Source organism: Mustela lutreola, chromosome 1 (assembly GCF_030435805.1).
Source record: "Mustela lutreola isolate mMusLut2 chromosome 1, mMusLut2.pri, whole genome shotgun sequence".
Classification (NCBI taxonomy): Eukaryota; Metazoa; Chordata; class Mammalia; order Carnivora; family Mustelidae; genus Mustela; species Mustela lutreola.
The window spans coordinates 103,636,770-103,655,556 of record NC_081290.1 but is presented as its reverse complement, the minus strand read 5'-3'; the positions used below and the strand labels follow the sequence as shown (position 1 = coordinate 103,655,556).

Sequence of the window (18,787 nt, the reverse complement as noted above, 5' to 3'; positions counted from 1 at the left end):
AAATACTTGGTACATTTCATTGCTGGATTTTTTCAGAATTTCTGCTAGATTTCCCCATGAAGTTTTTAAGGTTAAAGGATGCTTTGAGTATTTGCCCCTTACCAGTTCAACTATTGATCTTGCTTCCTCTTGAGTGCAATGGAAAGGGCTGTCACATACCTGCACATTTGTGCTGGAGAGGAAAAGACAATGTTATTATTAATTGGGATAAAAAAAGAAGCAATTAAAAAAGAAAACCAATTCCAAATACTCTACACTGAATGCAGAACTCCAGTAATTTATTTCCATTCAGTGAAAAAGGACCTAATGAATATAAACTGAGATATTTGTACATTCTTTCAGGCAGTTATAAACATAGTGTTCCATAGCACTATGCATTCTAAATTTTTTTTTAATTTAAATAATAGTATAGAAATCTAAATAATCTCCTGGTATATAAAAGACTGTACAACACAACTATACTTGGACTTTAGTGAGAAAAACCAAACCTGACACATGGAATGATGACTATAAGGAAGAATCTTCATCTAGGTGAGGTGATAAACACTACAACTGGCCAGTGAAAGATGCTATGGAATCCCTCATCTAGGTATGGAAGGCTAAGCTAAGGGTGGTGAGAGGAAGGCACATGAATAGACAACTCAGTCTTCTTCTGGGGAGGGAAGCTCAGGGAGGCATAGAGAGAAGCCCCTTCCATGGTCAAGGCCTTCCCACAGGACAGGGAATGGTAGGCTATCCCCTTAAGCATGTTGCCCACTGTGTATTTCCTATCTCCTGGAGGGAAGCAGAGGCATCATTCCTCCCAAAGATACTAAGAATAGTTTTTAAAAATTTCATCAAAGAAATTAGATTAAAATGGATACAAAAAGAGGCAGTGAAGGAGTTAAAACCAAAGGGAAAGTAATTAGCAGATCCCTAAAGAAGATGAAACACACACACATACTTGCCCTCCAAGTGGACCTGAGAGATATATATTATCAAATGATATATTATCAAATGCACTTTCATAATGGTTTTTGTGAAATTTTGGGATATATGGATAAAAAGATCTGTCTAGTTATTTATCTTTGTAATTACATCTGTCTGTAATCAGACATTGGGTATACAGCAATGACTGTTAAGTGGCTGTTCTGCTTTCTATCCAGACTCACAATGTGGGATTTATTTTCATTCTTGGCATGAATAAAATCTGATGCAAGTTGGCATTATCTTTAAGACTATTTTGTATTCTCTTCTCCACAGCCCATACTTAAGTACGCTAAAAACTGAAAAAGGTAAGGCCTTATAAGTCAGATGTTTCCTAAAGAATGTCAAAACTACATTTTAAAAGAACAGGGCAAAAAACTAGACACTGCGAAGTCTTAAGTCCTAGTCCTCTGAAGAAAGCACGGGGTATGCTAAATATGCTAGTTACAATGTTTTTAACATTACAACTAAACCTAAGTAAAACATACCTTGGAAATTCTGGGAAAATGATGCTAAGAAACAGGGGAATCTACTCTAAATAGGGCTGCCAGATAAAATCCAGAATACCCAATTAAATTTGAATTTCAAATAAGATCAAACTATTTTTTAGTATGTCTCAAATATTGCATGAGACATTTATTTTTAAAAGATGTATCGCTCTAAAATTTAGATTTAACTGGATATCCAGGATTTTATGTTAAATCTGATAACCTATTTCTAAAGTAACCCTCTGCTGCTACAACAAAGCAAACCATCAACAGAAATGGTAGAAAAGAGTCAATATTAAAGCCAACAATGTAAATTTTTAAAATCCCGAGTAACTTTTTAATAGCCCCAGTAAAATATCTTGACAAGTAACCAATGGAACTGAGGAAAGCCAAGAGATTCTGCCATTTTCATGTTGGACAAATTATGTGTATGGCTGTTTCAAGAATGAAATGGAAGGTATATACAAATAGACTTAAGAGATTCTTACAAGGTACACCAATATAAAGATGAGAGATCACGAAGCCTCTTACTTTTTCTCCAATAGGCTCTTCTACTACCATTAGCGAAAAACAGTGCCAACTTCCTCACTGACATCCTTTTAGTTAATAAAGTATACAATCTGGGTTGTAATATATTTCCCTCCGGATTTAATGTACTTTGAAAGTTTGAAGGCATGTTATCAGAAACATTTTTATTTTCTGTAAATTGCCCTTATGTAAAAATAGTTAATACTGATTCATATTTACTGATTCAAAAATTATTCTTATACTAAATGTTAGGGAAATATTTAGATGCTGGGGATATAATACTGAACCCCTGTGGAGTTTATAATACTTAGGCATTCTCTTTAGTCTTAAACTACAATTATGGCCTGCAAAAGAAGAAGCACTATAATCTTTTAAAGGAAGGAATGACTCAGATGAAGGTGTCTGTAATAAATGAGATTTAAAATAAGGCCTAAGGAGACTGCTGCTTTCCTTTTTATAATATGATATTAAATATTTTGTTCTAAATTTACAAATATTATATAGTCTATACACAATCTTGCTAACCAAAATAAGCAGACATGACATCAGATGATCAGCAATACCAAAAATGCTGCGGATGACAAACCAAACTTCAATCAAAAATAGTAAAAAGGTGCGTTAATAGATACCTAATAGTACAAAATGACTCACTATATAAAAAGATACCTTCAAATAATAAATAGACATATAGAAGATGAAATTTACAAGGCAAGCAATATGGAACACTTTAGTAAAGATAAAATTATTTTCTTCCACACAATCTCAAAACAGACAAAGGCTCACACTCATTAGAATCCTCAAAGACAGTGTCCAGGATACAGATTTGCCAAGACTTTTCATTCTAAAGCAAAGTAGTCAAGAAAAAAGAAGAGAAAAAATTTAAAGAGCTAAGAATGATAATGATTTTGGACCATAACCTCAAGAGTTTACAGAAGAAAACTGACACCGAAGTAAATCTATAGAAAGCTAAAAGAACTGGAGCTCTACATACATAGATCAAATACACCTTCCTCTAGAAAGGTAAAAAGAAACAATTTTAAGACCTACACAATTTGGAAGAACATATCTATATATTTGTAATACTTAAGAGTTATTCAGTAAGCATGTGTAAACTACCTACTATGTGTCAAGTCCTGTCACTAAGTGCTGAGATACAAACTCAAAGCATAAAAAAAAATAATAATAAAACAGGGGTACCTGGGTGGCTCAGTGGGTGAAGCCTCTGCCTTCAGCTCAGGTCATTATCCCAGGATCCTGGGATAGAGCCCCACGTGGGGCTCTCTGCTCAGCAGGAAGCCTGCTTCCCCCTCTCTCTCTGCCTGCCTCTCTGCCTACTTGTGATCTCTGTCAAATAAATAAATAAAATCTTTGAAAAAAATAATAAAACATACCAAGTTCTACACAGAGGAGTATATAGCAATGACCTGAGAGCACAGGTAATCTGCCCAAAAGAAATAAAAGTTCATTGCAGAACTGCTTCTTGAAGAATGAGCACATATTCATGGAGGAAAGACAATGAGATAGGAGGGGATAGAACATGAGGTTGGAAAAGTAGGTCTGGACCTGCTGTTTAATATATAGAAGAGCTGGATTATATTCAAGATCAAAGGATGCCACAAGAAGTTTTTAAGCAAAAAAATGACAATCACATGTGTATCTGTCAAAGATAATTCTGACAGTACTATATAAAGTACATTAAATAAGAAAGTAGTTGTAATATAAAGTAACATAAAACAACTTATGAATAAATGACAAGTAACTGAATTTAAGTAAAAATGAATTAAAAATTAAATTAAAAAAATTCAGATGCTCTAGAAGTGCATCTGGGAATCAAAACATGAAAAAATTGAAAAATCTGGAAAATAGATGGGTCAGGATAAATAATGGTGAAATAAAATAAACTAGCAAAATAAACAGTACATCTCTGATTTCTTAAAAATTAGATAAATAAGCCATGGTGGAAGAAAGACTAAGAGGGGCTGAAGAGTAAAGCTTAAATGGCAAAACTCTATTTCTCCTACAACACAGTAGAAAGTTACTTTATGGAAGAATAAAAATAATCAAATTATCTCTGTTTAAAAAATATGTAGCTTTCTCAGTAGTAAAGAATAGTAGTAAAAGTAGTAGTATAAAGTAGGAAAGTAGAAAAAGTAGTAAAAGAATATGTAGCTTTCTTACTAGTAAATACTAAGCAATGGAAAAAAAGAATAAAACAACACAAAGAAGATTATTCAAAGTATCAGTTACAGAATTTAATACATGCAGGGATCCTGGAAGCAGAAGAGTTGTACTAGATTTGAAAAACAACAACTACCTGTTGGTTTTAAAATATCAGTAAACAATTTACTCCAACAGGTATTACATGCCAGGCATAAGGAACATAAAGATGAATAAAGTATCTTTATTTATCTGCTTTTGAGGACCTTATGTTCCAGAAGAGGAGACAAATTCATAAACCAAGCAGTAACTATAAATGCAATGACAGAAGCTCACAGGGAGCAAGGAATGTAGTGTCCTCGAATGCCAGCTCATCTGAAGGAAAGCTTCCTATAGAAAGTAAAAAGTCAAAACCAAGTCTCAAAAAGAGGAGTAAGTTAGCTAGCTCAAGAAATGAGAATCCGAATCGGCCAAGAAGTCAATCTCTCACTCTTTGCAGATGATATGATACTTTATGTGGAAAATTCAAAAGACTCCACTCCAAAACTGCTAGAACTCGTAGAATTCAGTGAAGTGTTAGGATATAAAATCAATGCACAGACATCAGTTGCATTTCTATACACCAACAGCAAGACAGAAGAAAGAGAAATTAAGGAGTCAAACCCATTTACAAGTGCACCCAAAACCGTAAGATACCTAGGAATAAACCTAACCAAAGAGGCAAAGAATCTGTACTCAGAAAACTAGAAAGTACTCATGCAATAAATGGAGAAAGACACAAAGAAATGGAAAAACGTTCCATGCTCATGGACTGGAAGCACAAATATTGTGAAAATATCTATGCTACCTAAAGCAATCTACACGTTTAATGCAGTCCTTATCAAAATACCATCAATGTTTTTCAAAGAAATGGAACAAATAATCCTAAAATCTATGTGGAACCCCAGAAAAGACCCCAAATGGCCAGAGGAACGTTAAAAAAGAAAACCAAAGTTGGTAGCATCCCAATCCTGGAGTTCAAGCTTATTACAAAGCTGTCATTATTAAGACAGTATGGTACGGGCATAAAAACAGACACATAGATCAATGGAACAGAATAGAGAGCCCAGAAAAAGACCCTCAACTCCATGGTCATCTAATCTTCAACAAAGCAGGAAAGAATGTCCAATGGAAAAAAGACAGTCTCTTCAACAAATGGTGTTGGGAAAATTAGACAGCCACATGCAGAAGAATGAAACTGGACCATTTCCTTACACCACACACAAAAACAGACTCAAAATGGTTGAAGGACCTCAATGAGAGAAAGGAATCCATCAAAATCCTTGAGGAGAACACAAGCAGCAACCTCTTTGACCTCAGCTGCAGCAACTTCTTCCTAGAAACACTGCCAAACGTAAGGGAAGCAAGGACAAAAATGAACTACTGGGACTTCATCAAGATCAAAACCTTTTGCACAGCAAATAAACAGTCAACAAAGCCAAAAGACAAATGACAAGAATGGGAGAAGATATTTGCAAATGACATATCAGGTAAAGGGCTAGTATCCAAAATCTAAAAGGAACTTATTAAACTCAACATGAAAAGAACAAATAATCCAATCAAGAAATGGGCAGAAGACATGAACAAACATTTCTGCAAAGAAGATATCCAGATGGCCAACGGACACATGAAAAAGTGCTCAATATCACTCAGCATCAGGGAAATACCAATCAAAACCACAGTGAGACACCACCTCACACCAGTCAAAATGGCTAAAAATTACAGGTGTTAGTGAGGATGTGGAGAAAGGGGACCCCTCCTACACTGTTGGTGGGAATGCAAGCTGGTGCAGCCACTCTGGGAAACAGTATGGAGGTTCCTCAAAAAGTTGAAAATCGGGCTACCCTATAACCCAGCAATCACACTACTGGGTATTTACCCTAAAGATACAAATGTAGTGATCCCAAGGGACATGTGCATCCAAAAGTTTATAGCAGCAATCTCCACAATAGCCATACTACGGAAAGAACCTAAATGTCCATTAACAGATAAATGGATAAATAAGATGTGTGTATATATAGGCAGTGGAATACTATGCAGCCATCCAAAAACCCACAAAATCTTGCCATTTGCAATGAGATGGATGGAACTAGAAGGTAAGTGAAATAAGTCAAACAGAGAAAGATAATTATCATTTGATCTCCCTGATGTAAGGAATTTGAGAGGCAGGGCAGGAGGTTGTGGAGGGTACGGAGGGTAAAATTGAAACAAAATGGTACTGGGGAGGGAGACAAACCAAATCTCAGCAAACAAATTGAGGGTTGCTGGGAGGTGGAGCGGGAGGGATAGGGTGACTGGGTTATGGACATTGGGGAGGGTATGTGCTATGGTGAGTGCTGTGAATTGTTAAGAGATAATTGTTAAGACTGATAATTCACAGACCTGTACCCCTGAAGCAAATAATACATTATATGTTAATTTAAAAAAAAGAGAAAGAAATGAGAAGAAAATAGTGGCAAAGGAAACAGCATGATGGACTGGAGGTCAATCAGAGCATGGTGTTTGTGGAGTAACAAGTGTTTCTACGTTGTTGCACATGACAAGGTCAGAAGTGATGGAAAATGAGGCCAGACAGGTAGCAGGGGCCAAATCCTAGAAGGTCTTATTTATTCTTCTCTGAGAAGTTGGGACTTTGTGGTTCTTGAGCAGAGAGGCTTATCAGAGGCACTTACGTACGAAGCTTTAAAACACAGATGCTTAGACCCTACTCCTCAGCCTAATTCACTGGGTTTAAAGAAGGAGACAGTGCACCTGAATTTTCCAGTTTTCCTAGGTAAATATAACATACTATATGTGATTTGAGAGAAATGTTGTGATTAAAAAAAAAAAATGTGGACCTAAACTCAACTGAGTAGGGAAAATAGGCTAAAAAGGAATGGGGCGGGGGGTCACTAATCAGTAACAGTGTATATTTTAAGGAATAAAGAGAAAGAAGAAATTTACTAAGACAAAGGGAATAAAAACTTTACTATTGTGAATATATTTTTACAAATCAAGTAGTGATAAAAATAAGACAAAAAATAATGGACAAAACGAGTTAAAATTTGAAGATTCTGACTTTACAATATCTAGATGCATAAAATTTATGCCCAGAAATTTATGTCCTGAAAATTCTTAAGCTAAAAAATTATTTAGTTGTATTTCCTTGAAAAGACAAAGGTAAGAGTACATTTGGAATCTGGCTTAAAACCTGGCTCTACTACTCAGTGTGACGTTAGATTACTTAATCTCTCTGTGCTGTCAATTTCCTCATGAGTAAAATGGAGACAATGATACATATCTTACAGAATTCTTATTGACTATTAAGATAACACATACTAAACACTTTGAACCCAAAAAATAGTACAAAGTTCAATAAATGACAATTCTTACTGTTAACATAATCCTTATCATTACCTAGGAGACTACAGAAAAATGACTCCAGAGAGTACAAATGAAGTTACCCTCAGAGTAAAGATAATTACACTCAGCATGGAAGGAATGACATCAAGCTATAGAAAAGCTAACCAAATCAACAGCCTCTAGCTGTGTAGCTGAGGAACCTGGAAAACATGGACTGCAAAAGCTTTTCAGAAAGTACCATTAAGGAAGGAGATGAAAGCAAACAGCAAGCAAATACTTCTCTGGACACTGAGAGACTCCTTTTTAGAGGAGCTCACCACATGAATATCTCACTTAGAATATCTCAGAATATCATGAAGGATACCTAGGTCTACTAATTACTAGGATAGTCAGGACCAGAAGGCATTCAGTTATACCCAGTTTTGTTAATAAACTGTATTAATTAAATTAGAAACAATCAAGTCAATTTTAAGATTATGCTAAAAAAGAGTGGTCTGCATAAGACATAAGAAGAAAGGAGATAAGGAGATTAGTGAACTGACAGTGTTACTTGAACTTACAAGAGAAGTATAATTCCCATGCATGTGTGTTATAGGCAAGATGAGCCTCTCTATGACATGGATAAACTACTTCTTTAGACTAATTATTTATTCCACCTGATTACTCTAATTATTTCATCTTTTTTTTAAGAGAAAGAGTATGTGAGCAGGGAATAGGGGGAGAGGGAGACAGAGAGTCTCAAGGATGCTCCATGCTCAGCACAGAGCCTAACAAGGGGTTTGATCTCACAACCCTGAGATCATGACCTGATGTGAAATTAAGAGTTGTACACTGAACCGACTAAGCTACCCAGGCAACCCTATTATAATGATAGCTTTAACACTTCTATTGATTCCCAGACTTCATGCTCCAGAAGGGCAGGGATTCTTTTTATTATAGTCACACCAATAATCCTAGTATCAGCAGAGTCCCTGGCAGAAGACCTTCAAATCAGTATTTGTTGAAGAGTGAATAACTTCTGAATTTCTCCTGATTCCGAGAAGGGGACAATGAAGTTGGGTGCCATTCTACTCTCTAAAATGACTATCTGTGTTTGCTTCCTACAGTTAGACTTATCAAGAGCCCACTGTTTTTTTTTTCTAAACCTGTTGATGTGAGTTGCCCTTGTTACTATTTCATAATTTAAGTGGTAATTATGCTCATCAAAGATGGGAGTATGGAAAAAGAACAGATTCTATAAACACTAAGCAGGCTCTAGAACTACAAAGGCTAAAAAGCCTCAATAAAGGTAACTCACTATAATAACTGGTGTCAAAGTAGTGTGGGTATGAAAACTGTAAAAAAAGGTTTAGGAAACAGAACCTAAGAATCTTTAAGAGTTCTTAACTGTAAGGAGTTTAAGGATTAGAGGATCTTATAGTGGTTTTCTATTCTATATTATGTTAGAATATATGTAACTTATTTGGAACATATACAGAAAAGGTCTTAGCCCTATATCCAAAGAGGAATAAATAAATGTACGTTTAAATGTTTTAAAATAGGAAAAAACGAGTTATGTATGTTACTATCGTTTGATTCCCTTTCATCAATCAGCTAGTGACCCAGATCATGTTGGATAAAAAGGCTTATTACTATTTCACCAAGAAATGATGTAGTAGTCACACATAAACAAAATAACTATTTGCATATTGAAAAATCACTTTTTTAATCCCATCTTTGCATACATCACAACGTATTATAATTAAAATGCCTATTTACTCAATAGAATCCCCCACTAAACTATAAATCTGAGAAAAGGGACCATGTCAATTCCTACTTTGATAGTGTCCAGCAGTTGGTACTGCTTTCCAAATGGGTGCTCCATAAGCATTTTTTAAATGAAAAAAAAAAAAAAAATCCAACTCTCCTTTTTTATCTGACTAGTATAATATAGCTGTTTAGTACCATTAATAATAAAATAACATTACATAGAAAAGATGAATTCTTACCAACTTATAGCCCCTCCATCACACTTCTTCATAAGCAATGTTTTCCAACATTCATGAGTAGATTTAATAACTTCAAGAGCAAAAGCCTATTTCAAACCAAAAATAGACATAAAGATCACATCATTATACTAACATGGAACTATTCTCACTATGACAGCTTATTTTTAAGAATACGAGCTCTGGAGTCAGGCAAACCTGAGTATAATTCTGGCACCCTTATTTATCAGCTGTGTGACTTTTGAGCAAGTTACTTTATCTAACTCTCAACTTCTTCATCTGTTAAGTAGAAGGTAATTGAGATCATGGAATTTGGGGGTTGGTAAAGTAGGCCCAAATAGGCCAAATCTAGCTCACCACGGGTTTTTGTAAATAAAGTTTTAGTGAACATAGTCATGCCCATTCATTTGTGACATGGCCTATGACTGCTTTAGCACCACAATGGCAGAGGTGAGAAGTTGTGACAGAAACCAAATAGCCTACAAAATCTAAAATATTTACTACCTGGTGCTTTACAGAAAAAGTTGCCAACACCTGATTTAAATTAACCAGCTGCTGAAAGGATAAACAAGTTGTATGCAAAGTGCTTAGTCTAGCCCCTTGCCTGTAAGTAAGCATATACCTATTAATTCCATCACCATCAAAACTGCAGTCTAATTGTATAATCATTTTAGAATATCCACTGTCTAAAAGTAGTAAGCCTCTTAAACATTCTCAAATTTTTTCTTAGTATAAATTCCTACTGTGGCCCAAAATGCAAAATCAACAATATATACCTCTTGCTAGATCCGTATCTAGAAGACTATCTAAAGGAACACTTGCTTTGTTATTCCAAAGCAGCAAATTTCATTTTTCTCCTCCTAATGTTGCTAATTTTCCTTAAGGAGGGTCCTTATATATTAACTAATTCATACTACCTCCTTTCTCTTTCTATGACAACTAAACACATTATGGTAAGAAATGAAGAAAATAAAAATCTTGGGAACCAAGATGTAATAATGAGAAATGTACTTCTGGGGGGGAAATAAAAGTTCTTTCAGCTCTATTGTTGCCTGAGATACAGGAGTATGGCCCAAAGAGACAGTACCGGGGAGTTCCACTTAAGATTTGGGACAAAAAAGCCAATTTATTGTCCAGATAATACAAAGAAAAATTTTTAACCAAATCATTCAGATAATTATGATTATTTAGAATCACTTTTCCACCTGCTTAAAGGAGTTGGCAGGAAAAATCTTTTTGAAACATGGTGTCATCTTTTCAAATATGGTTTCACTTCTATGTGGGACACAAAGAATAGCATGGAGGACATCAGAAGAGAAAAAATGAAGGGGGGGAATTGGAGGGGGAGACAAGCCATGAGCGACTCTGGACTCCAGGAAACAAATTGAGGGTTTCAGACAGAAGGGGGTTAGGGGAATGGGTTAGCCTAGTGATGGGGATTAAGGAGGGCACACATTACAATGAGCACTGGGTGTTACAGGCAAACAATGAATCATGGAAAACTATATGGGGAACTATTAAGTACTGTATGGTGAATAACATAACATAATAGTAAAAAAAAACATGGTGAAGAGATACAATTTAATTTTCCTGAGTTAGGCACTATATTTTATACAGAAGTGGTAAAAAGCAATGAATAAGATATTATGCTCCAAAATCAGGTTGTATAATTGACCTAGTCTTCACTCAGAAAAAAATTAGTATTTATCAAAATCAAGCAAAAGAAAACAAAGACAAAAACAACAACCAAAAAAAACCACCCCAAATTACCTCATTCTATAAATTCATGATTTAGCAATTTTACCCTGAGGCAATAAGGAGCCACAAAAGTTCAAATGAAAAATATACAATATAAAATTTTTTACAGGAAAAAAACAAAAAATAATTTATCTTATAAATTTTTAATTTTTTTTTTTTTTTTTTTTTTTTTTTAAGAAAGAGTATCAGGGCACCTAGGTGGCTTAGTGTTAAGCCTCTGCCTTCTGCTCAGGTCATGGGATCCAGCCCCGCACTGGGCTCTCTGCTTGCTGCTTCCCCCTCTCTCTGCCTGCCTCTCTGCCTACTTGTGATCTCTGCCAAATAAATAAATAAAATCTTAAAAAAAAAAAAAAGAGTATCTATTTGAAAACAGATTTTATATCTACATTTACTAAGTCTTAGACAAAGTGCTCAAGATCTTAAGGATTCTTTGAATGCACCTCTTCAAAAATACTAGGTCAAGCAATAAATTCTTATATAGCAAGATATTTATTATAATTTTTAAGCTTCCATTCACATTGCTTATTTTACATATACTTTACTTATTAGTACCCACATAAGTGCTGGTGTATGTGTAATTTAAATAATGGTGATAATAATAAAAAAATATTCCATGACTTAAGACCTCATGTCTTTGATTCATTTTCTCCATTTGTGTCGTATCAGACAAACTTCATGGTAACTCTGTGGTATTCTAATAGAAAAATCCTATGACAGTAAAATAATTCAAAAGTCAGTCATGGTAGACTGAACTCTTAAGGGGGAAGCCTCTTTGGATTTACAGTAAGTAAAGTAAATAACTTTCTCCTCTCCGGGATAGGAAATGGAAGCTTCTTCATACATAGTTTGCAGAGTTAGACTAACCATGGAAATCCTTCATATTCTGAGATGAGGGAGTTGTCAATAGATAAAGAGATGAATATATATATGTATCAAAGCTTATTAATTCACTTAGATCTCCTGAAAAAAAAAATCCTCTTAAATATATATGATAAAATGTCCTTAAATATTGAAGTCAATATAAAGCACTTTTGTTACCATGTTACATAAAAATATTCACATAAGAAATGCCCCAAACTGAAAGAAGTATTGTACAAGTATCACAAGGTCCGTTTTCAAATAAAGATGATCATTTTCACCTTGTTTTTGAATTCTCCATTAAAAGCAAACTGGTTTTCAGGTTTTCCTTCTGGCACCTTATAAAATCTAAACCAATTAAGCGTAGCTTCCAAGTAACCTGGTTTGTATTTCTTAACATCATCAATATCTGCAAGTGAAGAAACAAAATGCTTTTTGTTAAAAGCTGAAATCCATTCTCATTAGTGGTAAAACCCTGGACTAAGGGAATCTACCTCTGGGGCTAACTTCCAGCATAATCATTAACAGGTACCATACTACCTCTGGACTGGAGATTCTTTTCACATGTAAAACACTACTCCTTCATTCTACAACATTTCTTAAGCACCTTCAGATAGTATGGCAGGCACGGGGGTGGGGGGGGTGAGGATAAGCAGATGAAGACAACAAAGTTTTTTTCCTCAAGGAGCTCAGAGGTGTAATTAAAGCAAAGAGAACTAACAGCAATGTAGTAAGTGAGATATGCTTAAGGACTGATGTCATTTTGTAGGCAAAAGGGCTTAAGAGTAAGATCATTTACATCAGGATCTGTGTTTTGGAAATATTAAGCTAAAGGACAACTGAAGATAAAATGGAGAGGGCAGTCCCCAGAAGAGGATACACTAAAGTGAGATAAGAAGGGTTTTACACACTTACACACCAAATACTTAAGTTTCTCATTCTGTGTCAGACATTGTTCTAAGCAGTAAAGTAGAACAGTAAACAGAATTAAGTCCCTACACTCATGGTTTATATAGTAGGAAGAGACAGACAACAAACAGAGAGACAAATATACAATGTTCAGTGGTACAAGTCTGATGAAGAAAAAATAAAGCAGAGTATAAAAGAGAATGCATATGGCAATTTTAAACAGAGTGCTATCTGGATGGTTCAGTTTTTTTCATTTCAAATTCTGTAATGATTTCCAGGATTTAAGTTCTATTACCACAAGAACAGCTCAACCATCACATTTTGAGGACATTCATTTAAATAATTGGAAATATTACTATATTAATAACAGACCCTTCTCCAAAAGAGGTCTCCAAAGAATGCATCCTTTCCAATAAATATCAATTAAATAAAATATGAGGAATAACTAGGTAAAACTAGCAATCTGTACTCTCCACCCGACTTTGACTTAGGGGAAATTTATCATAGCCTTTTATGCACAATTTAACAGCCATGACAGCGTTTGAAAAATGAGATACTTATTACTAAATATAGATGACACAATGCATTGGGATGATTCAAAGACCACTGGTTTCAGACCTGCTCATCCAAGTCTCGTGGGAATCTCCATTCACAGGCTTGATAGGGAAAGGTAAGCATTTTGCAGGCATGAGTTAGGAATTATGCTTTTGTTTGCTGTGCTTGCCTTTTGCCTGTTTCATCAAGGTTTTGTAATAGTTACATTATGTCTCCAGAAGCCAGATGTTTCATGTAAGTGAAACGACTGCGGTAAGGCAGACAGCGTAAGAATGGCAGAAATCGCAGCAAATGAAAACCTGAGTAGGCTACCTTAAGGCAATCAAATTTAACATTTTTAAATACATCAATGGGCCACACTTCTATCTCAAGTAATTCTGGGGCAAACAGCAGAAATATTACAACTAAGAGAAAAAAACAATTACTTAAAACTGAAAACAGGGCACACTTACTCTATTAATCACAGTCAATACATACTGCTTTCCAATACATACTTCTAAGTAATGGAAGATGTTAAAAATAGGGAATTCTAAAAAGATTAAGACCTTTTTAGTATTTTATGTTATATCTTATGTCATAGAGTTCTTTGTCATGTCCAAAATCCGAACACTCAATATATATTTCATCTAATACTCATTGTTTCCTCTTCAAATTCTGATTTTCTTCTTGCCGTATAGAAGGTGCTTCTTGCTAAAGTGAGCTTTCTATTGATCACTTTCCCATATACTGTATTTTTGCAAAAATATCTCTTAAATTGACTGATGAGTTCCCCCCACTCATTGTTTTCTTAGAGGGAAAAACAATCTTTTAAATTCACTGAACTTGGGGTGCCTGAGTGGCTCAGTGGGTTAAAGCCTCTGTCTTCAGCTCAGGTCATGATCTCGGGGTCCTGGGATCGAGCCCCGCATCAGGCTCTCTGCTCAGTGGGGAGCCTGCTTCCTCCTCTCTCTCTCTGCCTGCCTCTCTGCCTGCTTGTAATCTCTGTCAAATAAATAAATAAATAAAATCTTTTAAAATAAATAAATATGTAAATTCACTGAACTTAATGCAGAAATGCAATACAATTTAATCAATGGTTTAAAATAAATAATTTTCTATTATTTAAATTTAATTTATTACTTTATCATTGTACTTTACCCAATCTATTGTTCTCTATCCCACGGTAAATTTTTTTTTTTTTTTTATAAATGCTTTTTAACCAAGTGACTTCAAATAAGAAAGGTAAAGCTAAGTTGTCCAATATATAACTCGGCTTAGGCAGCTTTCTCTTCAGACATTATGAAGGACTGTTAGGCAAAGACAATAATAACAGAAACCTTGACAATAATGCCAACAAAACACTCCAAATGTAAGATAAACATTTCCATTCTCAATTAATTATAACCTGGGAAAAGGTGCATTTTCACACACACACACAATTCAAAAACACAGAAACCTCAACAGCAAATGCCTCAGGCCAAAAATCTTATATCTAATACCAACAGCCAGATCAATTAATTACTCTTCTGAAAATAAGAAAAATTATACCTATAATCCGTAAACTGATTTATAATTTTTAAAAGGCATTTGTCCATCATAAGCTGAACTTCATTTGTTCTTCATAAAACTAAGAAGTACATTCATATTAAATATAAGAAAACTACAGCTAAGAAAATGCAAAAGAATTGCCAAACTTTGTCCAGTACAATCATGGCATAATTAGTATTATACAAGTCTTCTAATTCCATGAATTCTGCTTTTTCTTCTATACTGTAGAGTTACATTGTCAACAGGTTTTCCTTATGTTAAAAGAATGCAAGTGTAGATGTTCTTTTTAGTTTTATTGTGGTAAAATACACACAATATAAAATTTACTATTGAGCACACCACAATATTGTGTAACCATCACTTTCACACACTTGCAGAATTTTTCATTAGATGTCATTTTTTTACTATATATGTTAAGAAAAACAGTAATTCTCTAGAAGTCATTTATTACTAATCTTGGAGTTAACATCAAATAAAAGTTTTTTTTTTTTTTTAAAGATTTTATTTATTTATTTGACACAGATCACAAGTAGGCAGAAAGGCAAGCAGAGAGAGAGGAAGAAGCAGGCTTCCCGCTGAGCAGAGAGGCCGATGCGGGGCTCAATCCCAGGACCCTCAGATCATGACCTGAGCCAAAGGCAGAGGTTTTAACCCACTGAGCCACCCAGGCACCCCATACAATTACACAACCTATTTTCTTTCTTTCTTTCTTTCTTTCTTTTTTTAAAGATTTTATTTATTTGACAGACAGAGATCACAAGTAGGCAGAGAGGCAGTCAGAGAGAGGAAGCAGGCTCCCTGCTGAGCAGAGAACCCGATGTGGGGCTCGATCCCAGGACCCTGGGATCATGACCTGAGCTGAAGGCAGAGGCTTTAACCCACTGAGCCATCCAGGCGCCCCTACACAACCTATTTTCAAGATGAACTAACAGAACAATAAAATCAGAATAATCCAGAAGAGTTCTTTTACATAATCAAGCCAAACTTTTCAGTTTGTTTTTAATTACGAATCAAACTCTTTTAATTGAGATCTACTTGATCAGCTCTGTGGATTATTAACGAAGACTTCACACTTCTATAAAATACTCTTGATTGATGTCCATAGTGGTATGTATGTTGAGTCTGGTAGACAACTCTGGAATGAAGTCCACACTTTCCTTATACAAGGTATGTTTTAGCTTTATCATGCATCAGGTTTGTTTATGCCCAAAACATTCATGCCAGCTGTAGCAGTAGTTAAAATCTTGAGAATCAATAAAATATTATATAAGGCAATGATTTTGACAGTACAAAAAAGATTCTGTTTCTGCAAAAGTAATTTGAATGTTTTGAAAGAATTCAATAAAGTGTGTTGTAAAAAATACCTGTTGTCAAATTAGGCCTGAGTAAAAAAATACTTAAAGATGAGAAAAAGACATAAAAATCTACAATTATGTATCTATCTCTGCAAAAATGGTTTTACATATGAAAGGTCAGGGACAGCCTCTGATAAAATGTATTTTAGCAAATTCTTGGATGAAGTGTGGGAACAACTTACTCAAATATTTAGAAGAGGAGTCCTGAGAGGAAGATAGGAAGTACCAATATTCTCAAGTATGAGTGTGCTTCACACGTTTAAGGAAGGCAGTAAGAAAGCCCTATGTTCAGAGCAGAAGAAAGAGTGTAAGGAGAGGAAATGAGAGGAGCAGCCACAGGTCAGTCACAAAGGACTCTAAGGGCCATCCTTTTTGAGATGAGAAGCCAGTAGAGGGTTCTGGGCTAAGAAGTATGGGTTTTAGGAAACTTGCTCTTTTTGCTGTGTAGGTAAAAGACTGTAGAAAGGGAGAAGCAGAAGGAAATCAAGCAATAAGCTACACAGAGAAGCCACACAGATTAAATATGATAAGGGCCTAGATAAATGGCAGTTTTGTGGAGGTGGTGACATATGGTCTTGGGGTATTTTTAGAAAGCAGACCGAGGGGATTACCAATGAAAGAAAAAATTTAAAACAAAAACCAGTAAAGATCAGACATACATAAAATTTAAAGTTTCAAAGAACTAAAAAGGAATAATTGGCAATATTAAGTAACAATTTAAATTACAGTACAATTAAAAGCAGCTACCTAAATATTTATCACCCTAGTTTATTTTTTAAAGCTCCATAAAAGGTGTCATACTTCCTACAAGTAGTATACAGCCATTATTTACTTTATAACAAATCTGTTTCCAAACTTGAAAGTTTAATTAACAAATATTAAATGGAGATTTCTTAAGAGAATTTTTATATTAAAACTAAAGATATGTAATTTATAAGTAATCATAGTTCTATATAAATCATTGGAATATTTATAAATTTCTTTATTAAATGCTAGCTATAAGGCAAAACAAAAAATGATGATGCAATACAATAACAAATTTTAAAGCTCAATTTGGCTTTTACAAGTTTAGCAATCTCCAGTTTAATTTAGTTTTTCTTAATGAATTTTGAGTTAGAAATTTATAAAAGCAAAGAAATTAATCTAAAATATCTTAGTCAAAACCCATCATTCTGCCTGTAGACAATAAAGGATCGTAATATTTCACATTTTTTAAAAGAAATTTTTGTAACTTATCATTTTCCGTTATCAGAGATATTGGTATATTTTCCTGTAATCTGGTTTCTTTTCAGTATATACCAATTCACTTGTTTCTAAAACCTAAAAAAAGTCACAAATTGTGATCTACTAAGCAAAAAGAAAAAAAAAAGTGGTTAGTGAATTGAAGTTTCTTCTGTTCTTTTTTACTAAAAGTACACTCTCACACAAGGGAGAGTTTCTAGTCATATGTGCTTGCCTAGACTTCAATTTTACCTATATTTCAGAAACAAATGATGTAAAAGAGGTGAAAAGTTGAGCTGATAAGGTTAATTTCATACAGAGAGCTCAGCAAGAGTGAAAAATACCTGAACTATGAGATCTTTTAATCTTTAGATACAGTAAAGCAATAATGAACTTTAAAAATGAAGATATATTAAATTATGTATTAAAAATAAACAGAACATAAAGAAATTTTAAGCATGAGAAAATGAGGACAACAAATCCAGTAAACAATACAAAAAATCCAAAAATCAACAATAAAAGATTTTAAATAACTCTCCTGCCTACCAAAAAAGAATCACACCCAGTCCCCTCAACTTTTTGTATAACTAAAAATTGGATATTGAAAACAAAAAAAGGAAAATATACTCTTTGTTATTTACTTAATGAAAACCTTTTTTGGTCCAAAAGGAAATAAAAACTCTTAAGAATATTCAGAAAATAACAAAAATAAGAACACTCAAAGTTTACAAGAAGAAATAAGGTAAACTATGAAAAATATCCCATTTGGAATGGCACTAAGTTCAAACTTCAGTTCTGGCACTCACAGAGTGCATCATCTTAGTCTGCGTGTTTCCTCAATCACAAAATGTACAAGATCAAGGTTGTTGTGAATATTAAATAAGATAAATTAAAAATCATTTAATAAAAAAAAGGGATAATTCTTAAGAATTATAATTCTTCCAATCCTGGGGTACCTGGGTGGCTCAGTGGGTTAAAGCCTCTGCCTTCTGCTCAGGTCATGATCTCAGGGTCCTGGGATCGAGTCCCGCATTAGGATCTCTGCTCAGCGGGGAGCCTGCTTCCTCCTCTCTCTCTGCCTGCCTCTCTACCTGCTTCT

The 18,787-nt window shown here is 34.5% G+C and overlaps 1 protein-coding gene across 1 annotated transcript in view; it reads right to left on the bottom strand.

Annotated features, from left to right (window-relative positions):
- PPA2 (inorganic pyrophosphatase 2) overlaps positions 1 to 18,787 on the bottom strand; it is an 87,754-nt gene that overhangs the window by 17,030 nt on the left and 51,937 nt on the right. The window contains exons 8-10 of the mRNA XM_059171702.1: positions 12,403 to 12,530; positions 9,509 to 9,594; positions 103 to 172 (exon numbers count right to left, since the gene is read on the bottom strand). Coding sequence (XP_059027685.1) covers positions 103 to 172; positions 9,509 to 9,594; positions 12,403 to 12,530 — 284 coding nt within the window. The remainder of the gene's footprint in view (positions 1 to 102; positions 173 to 9,508; positions 9,595 to 12,402; positions 12,531 to 18,787) is intronic.